Source organism: Molothrus ater, chromosome 3, assembly GCF_012460135.2.
Source record: "Molothrus ater isolate BHLD 08-10-18 breed brown headed cowbird chromosome 3, BPBGC_Mater_1.1, whole genome shotgun sequence".
Taxonomy (NCBI): domain Eukaryota; kingdom Metazoa; phylum Chordata; class Aves; order Passeriformes; family Icteridae; genus Molothrus; species Molothrus ater.
This window is the reverse complement of record NC_050480.2, coordinates 68335205-68353561: the sequence shown is the minus strand read 5'-3', so window position 1 is coordinate 68353561 and position 18357 is coordinate 68335205. Positions and strand designations below refer to the sequence as shown.

Genomic DNA, 18357 nt, shown 5'->3' with positions numbered 1-18357 from the left:
CTAGCCTCTGATTCTGTTTGGTTTTAGTAAAATGGAAAAAGACTGTAAAAAAGCCACCACTGCATCAATAGCGTGTTTGCCTCTGGGTTTCAGTTATTTTACTCAAGTGGTTGCAAATTTGTATATTTTTCCAAACAAATAATTAGAGGGTAAAAATACACTTCATCTGAAAATGAAGCTCCCAAGTTTTAATCCCAGTATTCACAAAAGCAGCATTTGCTGTGCTAGGTGTATCTTGTATCCATTTCTCCTCCATTGTCATTTCATAAAATAGAAATGCTGCTTCTCTTCTGTAGGCTCTGAAAAGTGGGTGATGTATTGCAATGTACTTGCTTTTCAAAGTTCTTAAAACAGATTGTTGGAAAGGGCAATGTTCTCTTCCAGTTGCAAAATAAGTCTGGAAGTGATACCACTGTTAAGGTGATTTTAGTAAATCAGATCTATCAGTTTCATACACTTTTGTTAGACCTTATTTTTGCGTGCATAAAGTAAGTGAACAAAAAATTGCATGTGACATGTAAACCTTAACTTCTCTTTCAAGAACTGTTAATATATGGCCGCCCTATATATGTCACTCTGATAGCCAGAAGATCAAGCAAATTTGCTGGAACACGTTTTCTGAAACGAGGAGCAAACTGTGAGGTAAATCAAATGTGATTTTAGGGGTTGTTTCCTCCTGCCTCTCCCCAGTATGAAAGCTTGAACTTGACTGACTGAAGAGCTGAAATAGTTTGGAGGGTTGTTAAGGGTTTGGCTATAAATTATGCTATTAGATGATATTATCACAGGTATCATTGCATTTTTCATTGGCATAATATAATTGTTCCTAAAATAATAAATATAATAGTTCTAAATTGTATTGATTTTTTTACCACTTGGTTTTTTGGCACTTGTTTTGGTTTTTTACACTTAGAGATAATGTTATTTCCAAACTGAGGGAAGAAATAAAAAACTGAATAAAAATATTCATTAGGGACAAATGGGAATTTAACCTTCAGTGTTGTTCTCACTACTGTGGTTCAGTGTCTCACAGTTTAACTGTGCTCTGTTTGTAATGATCAATTCTCTGTACTGCATGCAGCTTTGAATGTCATGTCTACATCATATGTGTATTTCTGTTTGGTTTAGGGAGATGTTGCTAATGAAGTGGAAACAGAACAAATACTTTATGATGCTTCAGTTATGTCATTTTCTGCGGGGAGTTATTCTTCCTATGTTCAGGTTCGAGGGTCTGTCCCTCTGTACTGGTCTCAAGATATTTCAACTATGATGCCTAAGCCACCTATAACACGTGTGTACAAATTATTCTTTGTGATAGATTATGGTTAGTGCTCTGTCCTAAAGGAACATCTGAGAGATAAGTGAAAACTGAATTTGCAAAAATGAGCAAATTGTCTGTTCACTTGTGCTTTGTGAAGCCATAATTCAAAGTAAAAAATTATGGAAAAAATCTCAATCTTAGACTTCACATTCAGAAATTAAATAAGAAATGTTTCTGTTTGAAGATGTGAGCTTTCTTTGTATTACTTTGTGTGTGAAGTTAGCTACATTTATCTTAGTATCGTGGATAAAATATTAAACCTGTTGAAAATGGTGGAAAATGTCTGGGCTGAGATTAATGGGGCCAGAATAATTGTTCTGTATTGGCATTTCATGAAAATTTAAGAAGCTGCCTGCAATTCGGCAAAGGGAATATTTTTTAACAGCTTTTACATGAAAAGAGGGGGAAGTATTTAACTGTGTCATTACTACCAGAGAATTAATGCATCTTTGGTGTAGAGTACTATTAAGGGGAAATTCTACAGCTCACTTATTATCATCTTCAATTTGTGTTTGTTTCAGTGGACCAAGCAGATCCTTATGCACATGTTGCTGCTCTTCACTTTGACCAAATGCTTCAGAGATTTGGCTCTCCTATTATTATATTGAATCTTGTGAAGGTACAATATTTTGAATATGTTCTAGGTGTTTGATTTTTAATATTAAGCTTCCTTCTGTAGAGTCACTGCATAATTTTGGTTATGTTCTAAAACTAATATTAGCTTATAAGTGAAATATTTTTTTCATAAATCTCATCCTACAGGATATAGTACATAACTTTGCTTCTACTACAGCCCTTCAAAAACAAGATTTCCCATGTTTAGAGATTTCTTACAGTAATCTTTCACTGTTCTTTTCAGGTTTTTGCTATTACCCGTTAGATCTAAGTCCAAATAAATTTATCATTAAATTTAAATTAGCACTGATAACTACTGAAATAGTATGGTTCCATTCAAAGCAAGATTGGAACTAGGTGATCTTAAGGTCTGTTCTAACCCAGACCATTCTGTGATTCTATGAAAACAAATTTTATATTCAGGCAATGGCAACACAATTCTGATTTTCAAAAATAATTGCAAGACTGGGAGGTGGGAGCTGTTGTTTGCCATCTCCTGCCAGTAATGAAGAAGAATTTCCCTTTTCCTCCTGTATTCCACAACTGAATTGAATGCTTCCCTTTTGGCCTGTGTTTTTTCTTCTCTTTTGTGGTTCTCCATTTCATCTACATAGCCACTTTTATTTCTGTGTTTTCTTCTTTACGCTTACAGCATACCATTTTTCAGCCAATGATTATGCATGTTTGAAACAGGTGGCTTTTACTACTAATAGCAAATGATTGTTAAAACCTAGAATGTTCAGATTTTTCTATCTTTTCTGTTCTTATTTTTATTGTACTATTTATGAAGAACTGCCTGCTGTTGCTACAGCTTCCACTTTTGCTTTCCATTATATATGCGTACGTGTATGGGTTATATGCAGTTGTTAATGAAAATTTTGATGTTAAATTCCTTTTCTTTTTGCTAAAGGAACGTGAAAAAAGAAAGCATGAAAGGATTCTCAGTGAAGAACTTGTTGCTGCTGTGACATATCTCAACCAGTTCTTACCCCCAGAGCATGCAATTATATATATACCCTGGGATATGGCCAAATACACTAAAAGGTAGAAGTAGTATTTTCTATACTAGTGCTTGTGACTGAAATGCACATATAGAAGCAAATGTTACTGAATAAAACAGCAGCTTCCAAACAAAACAAGGAAATGTGATTTAGGATGATCATACATCCTTTTCTGCCTCATTCATGTTTTTGAATCACAGAAAGTTTGGTAGAAAAAAATCTGTATGATGTAAAAATCAAGGAGTTTTAGGTTTTTTATGTCTTCTGCTTCTAGTTTATATAATGTTTTTATCAAGAAGAAGCAAAATTGCTTAGACATAGTCAGTCTTTCTGTCCTGTAGAATCTAAGAGAGCTATAAGCATAATTACAGTTGAATGAATACAGCTGTGCTATGGGCCTGTTTTTAAATAATTTTTGTTATGGAAAAACTTTTTATGTAGTGAGACTTTTTTTAGTATTAATATATTTTGACTATCTCTTTTTTTCCCCTCTCCTCAGCAAACTTTGCAATGTCCTTGACAGACTGAATGTGATTGCAGAAAGTGTAGTGAAGAAGACTGGATTTTTTGTAAATCGACCAGATTCCTACTGCAGTATCTTGCGTCCAGATGAAAAGTACCTATAATTTATTTGATGCATAATGAATAACACCTATTCCTTTGAAAGCTGTTTGGAATTTCTATGTGTATTAAATTGTTATTTTAAGGCTGACTAATTTAGAAATTACCAAGTGACTTCTTTTGAGGCATACTAATAAGATAATTGTCATCTAAATGTTACTGAATCTGTTGTTAACCAGTGGATTTTATGGTTTTATAAATACAAAATATAAAACTTTTTTTAAAATAGAAACTGTATTTGCTTAGACTGCTGCAGATGAAGTCTCTCAAGTCTCTGAAAATTCAGAAGTAACAATTTGTCACTGAGCAGATCAATACCTGATATGATCTGTTATTTTATTAAATCATTTGAAAGTCATTTTGTTTTGTTTCTTTTTCAGGTGGAATGAACTGGGAGGTTGTGTTGTTTCCACTGGTCGCTTGCAGGTACTAAAATATACTTCTTTACTTCATAGTGATGTAGGTCAGCACTTCCAAAGAACAGTGATTCATTTCCCTTAAATGCCTGATTGGTGACTCACAGATTGCTCTTAAATTGATATTTATAGTACATATTATTATGGCTGTCGTTCCTAGAAATCTAATTGGGAATTAGGGTCTTAAGTTCTTGCATGGTACCCCAAAACCGTGTGGTGTTGGAATTGTATCTTTGCTGGACTTAGTCTGAGAAATGCTTGTATTTTAAACTGGTTTCCATTACTGTTCAGTCTGTAATGTTATCAGTGCAGTGAAAGTTAAACCAGCAGCATTTTAGCACTGTGTCATAAAATGTTCTACAGAAGCAGTGAGGAATAAGCACATACTTAACCCTGGTAGCATATTCATAGACAGGAACATGGGTTACTGACATTTTCACCAGTGCTGAATATTCTGTACATTGTTACAGTTTCCAGCACTAAAAGAAAATAAAACTAGAAACATGTCTTCCTTTAAGGTCAGAAAAGTCCTGACTAAACTACAAACCATACAATATCAAATTTATACCTGAATGTTAGGGTTACATACTCTGAACACAGGGCATATTCTTAAGATTTGACTTGCCACTCATAATTTTGTATTTCTTGTAAGTTAGAGAGCATGTGACCATTCCTGTACTAGCTGATAACTGGGATATGTTTGTTGAGGGAAGATAAACAGCAGAGCAGATAAAATTTGACATAATTTGAGATTTGATAAGACTTAGCTAATAGCAAAAAAGTAGTAAGCATGACTGTAGTAATTTGTTGATTAAGATAAATCTTTTATTTGGATTGCTTCACCAGACTGGAGTCCTCCGAACCAACTGTGTGGACTGTTTAGATCGCACTAACACAGCCCAGTTTATGGTGGGGAAATGTGCTTTGGCCTACCAGTTGTATTCATTGGGATTGATTGATAAACCAAATTTACAATTTGATACAGATGCTGTAAGGTAAGATAGATTAAAAGAGTGTGTCATGGTTTTAAATGTTAATTTTGAGTCAAGAGATTATGGAGAATTTTGTCCATGTAGAAGAAGCGTACAGTTATTTCTGCTGGAATGATTTCATGTTTATTTGTCCATGTTTAAAACATCTTTGATATTTGAAATCATGAGAAAATCCTGTCATGCTGAAAGTTCGATCTTCTGGAAAAGAATATTAATCAGTCTTATGATATAACTGCTTGACTTCATTCTTTTTATATGCCTGAACTTAAAGAGATGTGTTTTCCCTTGAAATAATTTAAGAAAACCTCTGCCCCAGTCTTTTGCACTTGTTTCAATTGCTTGAGGCAAAATGCTGACTGAGAGTGAAAACTGAAGTAAATACATACTTTCATGGAGAATGCCAAACTCGTAATTGCATATAAGTTCATCTTACCTTGCTATTTCCTACTTTTTCTTTGGGAAGATTTCATGGTTTTTGATTTATTGAAGAAAAGTTTTTCAGCAAAATTGTTCTTTCAGATCAGGTGTCAATGGTATTTATACAAGCATCCTCAAACTCTTTATGAAAACCCAGCATTTGTATTGAAATGCTTTGGGGTTAAGGGTAAACTAAGCTGCTTAACTTGTACACATGCTTCAGAAATTAATTTAGGGGTCTTTAAGGTGCTGTGCTTTTACTCTTTTAAGCTGTTGTTGTGATTATGAAACTTATGGCTTCATTGCTGATTTTTACTAGTGGTTTGATAGTTTTAGAGCATGGAGACCTAACTTGTATTCAGAAACCACAAGTAGTTTTGCTTCAGTCCCCTTCACTTGAGATATACCTTCAGCTCCTCCTCTTTTTTCCCACTAGTTTCCAGCACTTGCCTGGTGCCTGGAGCTGGTATGTGCTGCACAAACCACCTCACCTGCAGCATGTTGGTTCTCTCGGTAGGTGGGTGCCTCCTGGCCTCTGCCTGGTGGCTGTGCCTGTGCCTCTGATCCACCATGTCCCAGGTGCTGGGAGCTGCACATTTACCTCTGGGAATGAATAATTCCTGCTGCCAATACCATTTGCTGTGCAGCCTCCTGGGGCTACTGGTCAAACAAAAGCAAACCAACCAACCAAACCCAAAGAAACAAATGAGATTCTCATACATGGTATTATGATCTTTGAACAATGTCTGTAGAGGCAGGTGGGCTTGGGATTATTTCTTTGAGGTTTTTTTTTGTCTGTTGTTTTGGAGTTTTTCTTTTGTTTTTTTAAAGTTACTTAGCAGATGTTTCCTTCTAATTGATCTTTTTGTACTTGACCTTGGACAGAAGATTTGCTGGACAGCTCTTTAGTTTTTACAGAAATGGATTTGCTGCTCAGAGAAGTCTTCTTCATCCAGCTCCTTTCCAGTAGAACTTCAGTCAGATGGTTGCTAGGTTACATATACAATACTGTCCCTTTTGTTGGAAACTTTATTAGGGGAATGCTTTTGTTGTCTTGTTCTGGTGCTTTTTAAAAAAACAAATTATTTTGTTGTTTGTTTCTATCTTCCTTTTCACTCCCCAAGGACTTTTTTGCTCTGCAAGTATTACACGTAGATGCCTGAGTTACTTTGTTTTCCTATACTGATGTGAAACACATTCGAACAAGTTTAATGACTGGATTTGCTTTTTTGTTTTGGGATGGGGTTGGGGCTTGTTTTGTTCTGGTTTGGGGTTTTTTTTGCCTCTTAACTAAACTGCCCGTCTTTTTTAGCAAAATATCATCCTTGTCATTGTCTTGCTCAAGCAAGGCCATAGTCTCCATTTCTGAGAAGCACCCACCTGTCTCTTATGTTTTAGACTGAGCACCATCTCCTTAAGATAGCCTCTTTTTGTCTTGTTTTTGTCATTGATATGAAGCTTGTTTAATTTTTGCTATTTGAACTAGTCCCAGTTTGGATAGTGTCAACTTCTTGATGCCAGAGAACTTTTTAGCCAGCTCTCCTAAGTCAATTCTTATCCAATTCTTTTTGCTTTCTACTTACATCAAGATTTTCCAGCTCCAGCAAATGTTACCTGACTGCCATACACTTTTCTTACAAGTCATGTTTATTAATTTTGTACCTTTGAGTCATCATTATTGTAACTGCAGAGATTTTTGGAAGGTAATGCTAACTGCATTCCTGATGTACTTAACAGAAGATGTAGCCTTGAGATATTGATATATTCTGTCCTTTTAGTGTATTAAACGTGCCTTGCTTAGTGACGATATATTGTTTATTTTCTCCCCATTAAGTAGTAGGACATGTTAATCTTCCTCAATCTACAGAACTGCGTACGCTGTGTGAACCTCTTCTTTTATATTAAAAAGTAATGAAAATCTCAAAGTCTAAACCTTCTTAGTAATTATTATGTCTGAATAGAATTTTCACATATTTATCTGAATAAAGGCAAAGAAATTGTATTGCACTTGCAGAAAGACTTTATTATATTTTCTCTTTTAAAATTCTGTTCAGAAGTTTCATAGATGACATATTTTGCTTTTCCTTCAGATTATTTGAAGAATTATATGAAGATCATGGGGACACACTTTCTCTGCAGTATGGAGGCTCTCAGCTTGTCCACAGAGTAAAAACTTACAGAAAGATTGCTCCATGGACTCAGCATTCCAAAGATATTATGCAAACACTCTCAAGATACTACAGTAATGCTTTCTCAGGTAAATTTAAGTGCTTTCTTTCAAGCCATTGTTTACAAAACATCTTACTCATGATGTTTCAGTAATCTACACTATGACCTTATGGCAGAGTTCCTCTATACTATAATTTCCAAATAATTTTGTAACATCTCAAATAGGTATTCTGATTTGATGATATATTTATTTATCCTGTGTTGTAGCATGCAACCCTTTATTTAGAAAATGCACAGATGCAGCACTGCATCTGTCAGTGACATTTGTAGATCAGTAGAGGAGCAGGTAGGTGTTGCAGAGTTTTAAAATGATGGACACAATGACTTCAGCAAATATAAGGAAACTGGTAAATCTAAACATGAGTAGAAGGCTTCATGTGGAGTATTTCTTGTGTTGTTTCTGAGAGCTCAAAACAAGCAAGCTGTAATGCGTGTAATTTTTTTGTGTAAATAGGAGCTACAAACTGTTAAATCTGTGGTAGAAAAGATAAAATTAAATTCAAAAACCAAGTAAAAAAGCTAGGTTTTTTCATTCAAATAAGCTGTAAAATATTAACTTATTCCTTTATTAGCTCATGTCACTCATTAGTTGAACACTGAGTGTTCTACTTTCTTCTGGGCAACATTGCTAAGGGAAAACTTCTTTGAAAAATGCTGAGCCTTATTTTATGAAAAATTTTAAAAAAACCAAACCTGTGGTGTGTTTAGAAGTCTTGCAAAAGATCTAAAAGAATGATCAAAGGACGGTCTAAGACATGTCAGAAGTGCAAACACTGAGTGCTACTGTGTTATAAATATTCTGTCAGTCCTCTATTACTCTTTTTCACAAAAGTTGCATAGCCAGGGGTGGAGGTGCCTTTTTTTTCTTTGTCTTAGCAGATTGCAATTATTTAGAGACTGTGAACTTCAAAACAGTGAGTTGGACAATGGCTAGAAATACTTCAGTAATCTGTTTTCTTTGGCTGAAATTATTGCTTTTGTATATATAACAATGTTGAGACCACACCATTCAGAGTAACTTTTCTGAACGTAAACCACGTAATTTGTGTATCATATGTCCAAACTAAATGGGAAATAGAGAACTTGTTTATTTCAGTGATGCAATCTCTTATTATTTGCAGTGGCAATAAAGTCTGGCTTCATCAATTCTTTTGAGCCAAAGGTAGCACACTTGCAGTGTCACCTGTACTGTGACATAGAAGGTGGAACAAATCTCTGAGCTGTTTATGCCAACCAATGAAACGGTTCGGTAGAAGCCTGAGCAAAGTTCTAGGTCCACATCTGGGGCTGTGGTCTGCTTGCAAGTATAGTCATGATATGCATGTCTTCTAGTAATAAAAGAATTTGTTCCAAAAAAGATGTTACAAAAAGAAGAAAAAATTGAGAAATAAATGAAGTCCATCTCGTAATCTCAATGAACTTGTAGGAAACTACACAAATAAACATTAGTCTTTACTGAAGTCAATACCGTCTTTGATTGAAATTTTCTTAAAAGTGCTGCACACTTTCCCCAATTTATTTAGGATTTTGGTACTTGATCCCATTTGAGGCAAATATTTTTGGTGCTGTATGCATTCCTTGTGTTTGAAGATGACATTGCTGAAATGTAGCATTCGATGTTATATTTACTTTGTTGCATTTTTAGTATGGAGTTTTAAAATATTTGTTTCAATGAAATTTAAAGGTTCGCTGTCCTACACTGCCTGTTCAGAGGGCAACAGCTAGCTTGTTAATGAGGCACATTAAGAGAGATCATTTTATTCTTTAAGTTTTCTAAGAAAGCAGAGAAAAAGGAAACAGTTTTAGAACAAGGTGCTGATTTGCTGTACTGCATTTATTATTGTTGCTATTAATCATATATCCTTTAAAATGCAAATAAAAATCTGAGGGCTAGCTAGTTCATAAATCAGCATTTCCTTGTGTTTCTGATCTGAGAAACATTTTTTTAATGCTTGTGTATTTTATGTACCTGAATTAAACAGACTCAGAAAATTTTAGTGATTTGCTTGGGGTCATACAGTATATAAGATTCAGAGCAAGGTTGAAAGAGGCCTACTATCACTGCTTCCTAAATAAATCTCTTAGCCACACATTACTGCTTGTCTATCATTCAAAATACATGAATCTAAAAATAATCTAGTCTTATAAGAAAGTGTTTTCATCTGTTGACCTCAACACTCTTAGGATAATTACTACTAATTAAGCTGTATGGATCAGAAAAAGTAAGACACGTATTGAGTGATAATTTGGTGGAGCCTAAATTGATGGTTTAAACCAACAGGGAACAAGTCCAAATTACTAAAAGGTGTTTATGAAATTTAATCATTTTACTATGTATTGGCAAGAAAATCCCAAAGAATTAATCATTTGTATGTTTTGTTGGGAACTTGTGTTGTATGGATATTGTTTAATTTCATCAAGTCATTTTTCAGTTATTTAGGCTGCAGTAAATTCACTAAGGTATGTCAGATTTCTTGAAACATGCCTTAATCTATGCATGTGCTTCATGCACACATGTGGGAGACAGAGTTGCAGTGTGAGGTCTGACTTCTGCCAAGTCTGGGCTCCTGAGGGAGAAGCCAGGGAAGAGGCAGCGTTGGTACCAGCCCCACGTGCCCTGCAATGTAGCAGCTCTGCTGTAAATGAAGTTCCATGGTGCTGCTTGAAGCCCAGAGGGCCCTGCAGCAGTCATAGGACACACACTCAGTCTCTGATGAGCAAAGAGAAGCAGTGTCTGAATGGGCCTGAGCTGTGCAGTGCTCCTGGTGTTAAGTGTGCCTCTTGTCTAACAGATGCGGACAGGCAGGATTCCATCAATCTCTTTCTGGGAGTGTTCAAGCCTGCAGAAGGAAAGCCACATCTCTGGGAACTTCCCACTGATTTTTATTTGCATCACAAGAACACCCTCAGTCTGTCACAGACCAGGCAAAGGTATTTTGCTGTCTTATTTTTTGTTTTATTTGGTACTGCTCTAATACATTGTAAAAAATACATGTTGCTAATCCAATAATTAGGTCAGCCTGTGAAAAACTTGCTTAGTGCATTTTATGTTTATACAAAAGCTTAAAAAACACCTTCAAGAGATTACCATAAAATGCTGAATGTTGGTGTTTCAAAGGGTTTGTTTAGTATGTTAATTTCCTTTGGTACTTAAATATAAGTTTAATTTCATATGAAACTCGATCCTTCAGTGTAAAATGCTTCAGTGTTGAACTGAAGTACAGTTACTACAGTTTCATTAATATATAGGTGCATTCTTCATTGTCAGATTTATTAATGGTTGAATTTGAGATTATATGAAAAGGATAACATTTACTTTTCTATGTACTGCACTTAGTCTGCAGCTGTCCATTCCAAAAAACCCATGATTTTCTGCCTTCCTTTCAGCCTATGTCTAGCCTGTTTTAAGACTATTTTTCTTCATTTGCATTCCACTGTAGTCGTATGGTAATAAAGTATAAGATTTTAAAGTAATTCAATTGCTTCACAGAGGGAAATTATTTTTTGAAGACTATGAATACTGGGCTTTTAAAAAAATCCATTTTAACAAAATGGACAGTACTCAACTTGTCAACTAAACAATCTCTTAGGATTTTGGCTGGTTTTATCTTTATTCATTTTGTGAGCTGTAAAGCCCTTTAGTACAAATGGCAGACCTGAATACCTGCATTTAGATTTTTGTCTGGGCAAAACTGCAAGTGTTTAACCAGTGTGATCAGTCCCTGTTGGCTGCTTATCCTGTTAACCTGTCGCAGCAGCTGGCACATGATATGGCTCTTTCTGAATTGTGTCCTCCTGTATTGTCTCCTGAGGCTTCTCTTAAAGGTAGCTTATATGAGCCATACAACCAAGTGCTATTTCAGGCACACATTAAACATGCAATATTAATTTTCTCAGCTACTCATTCTGAACATTATTGTATGTCTAAAATTAATTCAGCTGATATATTGCAAATATGCAAATGTTCTTGTCTCCCTTTCATCTGTTACTCTGTTAAAACAGGCTATCTCTTATTTGTCACACATACTGTTCTCAAATGAGGTGGAATATTAAAAAGAAATATTGGTACTCTTCATTTGCTTGTTAATTATTTTTTACCTTTCACTCGAACCAGAATTTCTTCTGAGCAGTTATAATGTACAATCAAGATGTTTCATTATGTGAATAAAATTACACCTTCCTGTAATAACTAGGTGAAATAAATCTGTGAAAAAACTCCTCTAAGTAATTTTTTGTTTCTACCAAACATTTTGACGAGTTCTTTGTGTAACTTCTCCCTGCCTGTCTGTGTAGTGTCCTCTTTTAGGTTCCTTGGGCACAGCAGCAAAAGAAATAACAACACTTGTAATGAAATCAAGGGTACAGGAGAAGGAAGATGTTTCCTGTCATTGAAACGTCTTTGACTGTCTGTGCCTTTCCTATATTGTAATTGCCTCCTTATCAGGAGGAAGATATTTAATAAGGTTCATATCTTACTTCTATATAATTAATGATTCACGTGAAAGGAATATGGAAAAGGAGATCTTGTGTTGCCATGTTGCTTATCATTTATGCTGGCAACAAAACTAGGTGTGTCAGTGCATAATTTCTGAAGGCACTGGAGAAAATTGCTTACTAGCATGGTACTTTGAGAGGAGGCAGGGCCACCAGGCATAACTCATTCCTTATTGTCTAGGATATACACAGTTCTTGGAACTGAAGTGTGTTTTCCTGCCTGTCCTGTACCATCTCCTAAATCCCACTAACAAGCCTATCCCTGGCCATGGGAATACGCCCATTGTGTCTGCTGCAGATGGCTACATTGACAGGAGTAGGAGATAACCACATTAATACTGATTACAGCCCTCACAGTATTGTGAATACACAAGTATTTGAAATAAAAATCAATGAAGACAATTGTGTTTTCATTCCATGTAATGAAGTAGAAGAAACTATCAGAATAAATCAGAGAAGAATTAAAGTGTATTTTAGAAGAGACAATAAAAATGTGTAAACATGAATGAAAGCTAAAACATGCTTTGTTTTATGAATGTTGCTTGACTTCCTTTGTTGTTTTACAGAAATTCTGAATAAGCTTCCAGCAGGGCATGAATTTTGCTGTTAGATATGCCAACAGCTCTCAGACTTATGACAGCTGTTACATCAAATATTTCTTTCTGTAGAAATCAGCTGCTTTGACAGTCATCCAATCTTATTATCATTGATCTTCACTTCTTCATACATTTTTCCTAAATTTTGGGATCTGAATAACATCTGTGAGGGGATGCCTTCCCCTCACTCCTCCCATCCTCCAATGACCAGAACAAGAGAAATACATAAATACTTTTGATATGTACAAAGACATTAATACATTAATTTTCAGTGCTGTAGAGGTAGGCACCTGAAATGTATTTGTTAATGAAACGAAACCACATTTCTGTCCATACCTGTATTGAGTTTTGTGTGTTTAAATTTCTTGATTTAAGAGCAAAGTAGTTGGACAGGGACCTGTTGAAATCCTCCCTCCAAATCAGCAATGTTTGCTGAAGTGACACTGTATGGATGGGTGATGGATAGGTGGGTGCAAGATCCAATCTCCTGTATCAATTGTGGTTCTGGTTTTCCTGTACAGCTACACTTACTGGTGGACCACAGGTGTGCTAAAGCATTTACCTCTTCCTTTTGATGAAGGTAGGACCTATATTTGCTCCTTGCCTTGCAGAGTATCTTGAAAAAGAAGTTTTAGTCACAAATGTTTTTTAATTTCTATCCCAAATCTGAAAAAAAAGAATGTTTCCATAATGGTTTCTTAAATATTTCTCCACCCCCTCCCCCCTCCAAGGAGATATGATTTTTCAATTGCAGGTTGCAAGAGCTACCTGAGTGCTAAAACTTGACCTTCATGTTTGTGACCCAGGGCACAGTTAATTTTTTTTTCTTGTCTATTAGCATATATTTATAGTCTGTGCTGGTGGTCCTATTCCTGTCACAGTTGACACAATATAGCCTTATTTCTCTGGGTGCTGTGGAGCATATTTTATTAAGAATTGTCATCATAAAGTGAAATCAAATTACAGTGGTTGATAATGCATATTTATTAAAGATGTGCAATGCATCTTCTTCATGTCATATTTCCTTGTCTCAGAGGAGATATGACTGGTATGGTGGCTAGGTGAGCAGGCTACTGTTGGATTAGATTTTTGCAAGACTCAGTAATTGCTAGTAAAAAGATTTTTTTTTTCCCCCCTCAGTGACATGTGCTGAAAACAGACGCAAGTTGACAGTGAAGAAATTCCACAAATATGAAGAGGAAATTGATATCCACAATGAGTTTTTTAGGCCATATGAGTTGAGCAGTTTTGATGAGACCTTCTGCTTGGCAATGACCAATTCTACAAGGTATATTGGGATGGTTTGTGACTCTAAATCCTTGAATGGAAGTTGATGTGGTGTAAATTAAATATGCATTTGATTTATTAGGTTAAATACGTATTATATCAAATTTAGCCAAGTTCTTGAAACTAAATCACAATGCTACATGGAGATGTTACTCTAAAAAAAATCTGTAAAAATAGCAATTAGATTTCCAATTATTTTTTGTTATGGAGTGCCTAGTGTCTGGGCATTTGATGCCTGAGAGATGAACTTTTCTCTGTTGATTCAGATCACAGAAGCTACTTTCAAAACAATTGTTTTCTCATTGTTCTGCTCTCATTTTGCAATTGTTTTCTTCAGTTCAACTGGCTCTACCAGCTGGTCAGATATTTTGTTTTTTGGTTTTTTGTTGGCAGCAGTCAGCTGGCTATTCAAAGCATGATCTGAATCATGGTTTGGCTAAAGATTTCCAGGCAGATTATTTTTCATGTAGCTGTTTGACCCAATTTGTGTGTTGGCAGCATTTTGAAAGCGATGTATGAAGCCCCAAGTTATCAGGCCTCTTCAGCACAGGAATGGAGCACAGTGCCTTACAGATGTAAGGCACTTACAGAGCACAGATACTTCCAGATGTTTTATGGAACTAAATAATGCAACTGAAAGCTTTTTAAATACCTAGGTTATATGTACATCGACTTGAAATTACAAAGTTAGAATTTGATATCTCATTATGATGATTCTTTTTCTTTAGTTCCCAGGTAGATGTTAGAGGTGGTTCTTCCAGAAAATTAAAAAAAATTATGTGTTGCACTTTGTTCATAAACACTTCTTCTATTTTGGCAGAGATTTTATGCCTAAGAATGTGGGAATTGATCCAAGTCCATTCACTGTTCGTAAACCTGATGAAACTGGAAAATCTGTGTTGGGGTAAGTCTGAAATCAGAAATTTTGTTCTGGTTCAATAGTAGTGAAATTGTAATGAAAATATATAAACTCTTATCTGTGTGTCTGTGAAGAATATTCATTGTTACACTGGAAATAAAAAATTCATTGGTGTTATACTGCAGAATTGTACACTTTGAAAGTCACATCTAATTTGAGATTTTTATTTGACACTAGGAATTTTTATTGAACACTAGGAATTCTTAATTCAACTTGTTTAATATTTTCTGTTTTCTCTGATTCCTCAAAGTGAAATTCATGAGAAGATTTTATCAATAATACACAAAAGTTATTAAAATTTCATCATCTCTTCATTGTAGTGTCAACTCTGTTCTCTATTGGAGTTGACAGTGATGCATATTTTCTTGTTGTCTTTAAAAAAATAATAAATTTTTCATGTGTAGTGCATATTCTGAAACAGCAATAAATGCCAATTTCAGCATAGTCTTTGATAAAATATGTTATTAAAACATTTATGGATAAAATTATATAAAACAATCCAGCAACATTTGCTGAGACCAATGAATGCTTCATTTAGCTGCTTTTGCATCCTGGACCTGCTTTGTTACTCTCTTTGTTCCACTGCTGTGTCCCACAAGGGCTGTGCAGAATCTTCCTGAATTAATTCTCTCTTTGGTAGCTCATATTAAGGAAACCTTTTGTCAGTAGTTACTATGCTTTCACAGCATTATAAGTTCCTCTGAAAACTTGCTGTTTTGTTAAACACTAGAACATTGGACTCTCGTGTGCTCTTGTCCTGAGAGTCTCATTGTAAATAAATGTTGAAAGTAGACTATGCTTATCACCAGTAGAACCTCATTTTGTGCTACTGATTCCCTGGGAATAAACAGGAAGAATCTTCAATGTTACACAGTTCGTCTCTGCTAAGAATTGAGTTTATGAGTATTTTGAGGGTAAGCTTTATACTTCCGCTTTGATAAAATGTCAGATTTTGGACTAATTTGTCTCCAGGTACTCCATTAAATAGTTGACCATTATATAACGGCCATATTTTCTCAGGCACTTCTATTCAAGCTCTTTGCTGTGATTTTTAGGGGTTGATGTGGGACAGAGAATCAACTCCATCAAAGCCACATTCCAGGACTCCCTGTGTATCACTTAGAAGGCTTCCCCTCTAGTGACTGTGTTGTAGGGTAAAACATGGCTTCACTCTTGCACCTCACCCATATTTAGCCTTGCAAAAGGCAGTACCTTTGCCTCGCTGATTTGTCATCATCTGTTGATCTAAGACATTTCTGAAGGAAATTTGGTGACATCTCTTTTTGTCTGTAGGCATTCAGGTCCCAAGGACACTTAGATCTTGGCTGGGTACGTGTTGGGAGTGCGGTGAGGATAACACTCTTACCAGTTTGGCTACTTGCTCCATTCCTCAGTGTCGCAGACATCTTTTCATTAAAAATCCTTTTTTAGGATTTTTTCCTTCTGAGAAGCTGAGAGGCCTCAGAATCAACATGTAAACGATGGTTTTCTGCTGCTGTGGAATGCAACAGGTGGATGCGTAATTGGTCTCATGTGGATGTTTGGAATTAGTGACCAATCACGGCAGAGCTGGCTCTCCCTCTCTGTCCAAGCCACAGACCTTTGTTTTCATTCTTTTCCTTTCTATTCTTAGCTTAGCTAGCCTTCTGAGATGAAACTTTTCCTTCTATTCTTTTTAGTATAGTTTTAATGTAATATATATCATAAAATAACAAATCAAGCCTTCTGAACATGGAGTCAACATTCTCGTCTCTTCCCTCACCTGAAAACCCCTGTGAACACCGTCACGCCTCAGCTTTCAGAAAGGGCTGCTTTTCTTGTGACCTTCACCTCATCTAGAAAAGTAGGGAAAAATCCCTTTATTTTCCCTAAAAAGAATGCTTATGTCTTTATAACTTTCTGTACATTTCAGTCCAAGGAAATGTCAGGTTCTGCTGAGTCAGAAATCAAATTTGCCCATGGTGTTATTTTCGCAAGGCATTTGTTCCAGCTCTAAGATTTTTTCTGATACAATAATGTCCTTGGGAGTGAGGTATGCTCTCAGATCAGAACCTTTGAAGGACTCTCTACTGGTTTATACATGTTCCTTGAGCATATGAAGTGTAGCTAATTTAGTAGAGGGATAAACTGCCATGTGAGTTTCACTTCAAGAGGCAGCCTCTGTAACAGTCATAGTGTGCTCCACTAGGGCTCAAGTGATGCTGATGAGAGCACTAGACCTGCATCTTCAAATAGCATTTGCATCAATCTATGAGCTCTTTTCCCAGCCTCTAGCATGCTGCTGTCTTCCTTTAGAATGAGACACACTGTCTGTCAGTGATACATGGAACAGTCACTGCAGCAAGGAAGAGATGTTCCTTCCCTATTTCCAGGGATTTGTCTATAAACTGTCTATTCCTTCGTTAATGTCTATTCATTAACTGCCTTCCCTGAAAGACTGTGACAGTGTCTGAGAGGAAGTTGCAACTGAATGCTCTTCTGTGGCCAGTAGGAGAGGATGCAGAGTACATAAGTTTGATATGACTTCTGATGGGCAAAATAATGTGTACCTTTCAGAGTGCATACAGTTAAATCCAGTGTTAGCCTGCTTACATAGAGATGCTGTATCTTGAAGGCTTCTTTTAAATAAGGCCTTTATATTGACTAGAATTTCTTGAGTGAGAAATACATACTGCATCAAGAAATGTTGCTGATTAAAGAATTAAATTGAGGGGAGAGATATGGAAAATAAAGGAAAAAAAGTGACATTACCATTAAGATTTGGAACCAAGATTAAGGAAGATATTGGAGTGGATATTGTTATTAATCAGAAAGTGAAACTTTTTCCAAAATCAAAACCAAAGATGTGATATCTCAATTAATTTTTATTCTTTTTTATTTATTCAGTTGTGGGGAGGGATTTAAGTAAAGAATCAGAGAATTGGTGGAGGAAAACTGACAGAATCCTTTGGGCTTTCTTTAAATGCTCTGGAATAAGAAGAGATGGAAGAAGACAAATCAGAGATTTTAAAGATGAGTAAAAAAGTTGCCCTAGAAGTTAAAACTTATTTCCCTGGAAAGATTGTAACCAAGATTAGGAATTTTAAATATTCATTGCTAATATCTTGCTGATTTCATAAATACACACTGCCTTCCTAATAGGAACAAAAATAATAGAGAAGAAACTGTGCTGCAGCGCAAAACAGCTGCTAGTGCTCCTCCACCCCCAAGTGAGGAAGCAGTGTCAAGTAGTTCTGAAGATGATTCTGGGACAGATAAAGAAGATGAAGGTGCTGTTTCTCAACGTTCAACTCCAGTAAAGGTGACTGATACAGGAGACAATACAAAAATCACAGAGGTAAGAAATTACTGTGTTAGGCAAGAAAGCTTAAAATTCACATTCCCTTTAAGAAGCATTATAGAACAGTCAGAAGTAAAGCACTGAGAACTTTAGTGACAAAGGTCTCCAG

At 35.8% G+C, this 18357-nt stretch overlaps 1 protein-coding gene across 1 annotated transcript in view; it reads left to right on the top strand.

Annotated features, from left to right (window-relative positions):
• The window catches only part of FIG4 (FIG4 phosphoinositide 5-phosphatase), a 51485-nt gene that overhangs the window by 19348 nt on the left and 13780 nt on the right, over positions 1-18357 (top strand). Inside the window, exons 8-20 of the mRNA XM_036380126.2 lie at positions 542-642; positions 1129-1291; positions 1843-1940; positions 2847-2980; positions 3437-3553; positions 3939-3984; positions 4821-4969; positions 7474-7640; positions 10405-10543; positions 13224-13282; positions 13843-13990; positions 14810-14893; positions 18050-18245. Coding sequence (XP_036236019.1) covers positions 542-642; positions 1129-1291; positions 1843-1940; positions 2847-2980; positions 3437-3553; positions 3939-3984; positions 4821-4969; positions 7474-7640; positions 10405-10543; positions 13224-13282; positions 13843-13990; positions 14810-14893; positions 18050-18245 — 1601 coding nt within the window. The remainder of the gene's footprint in view (positions 1-541; positions 643-1128; positions 1292-1842; positions 1941-2846; positions 2981-3436; positions 3554-3938; positions 3985-4820; positions 4970-7473; positions 7641-10404; positions 10544-13223; positions 13283-13842; positions 13991-14809; positions 14894-18049; positions 18246-18357) is intronic.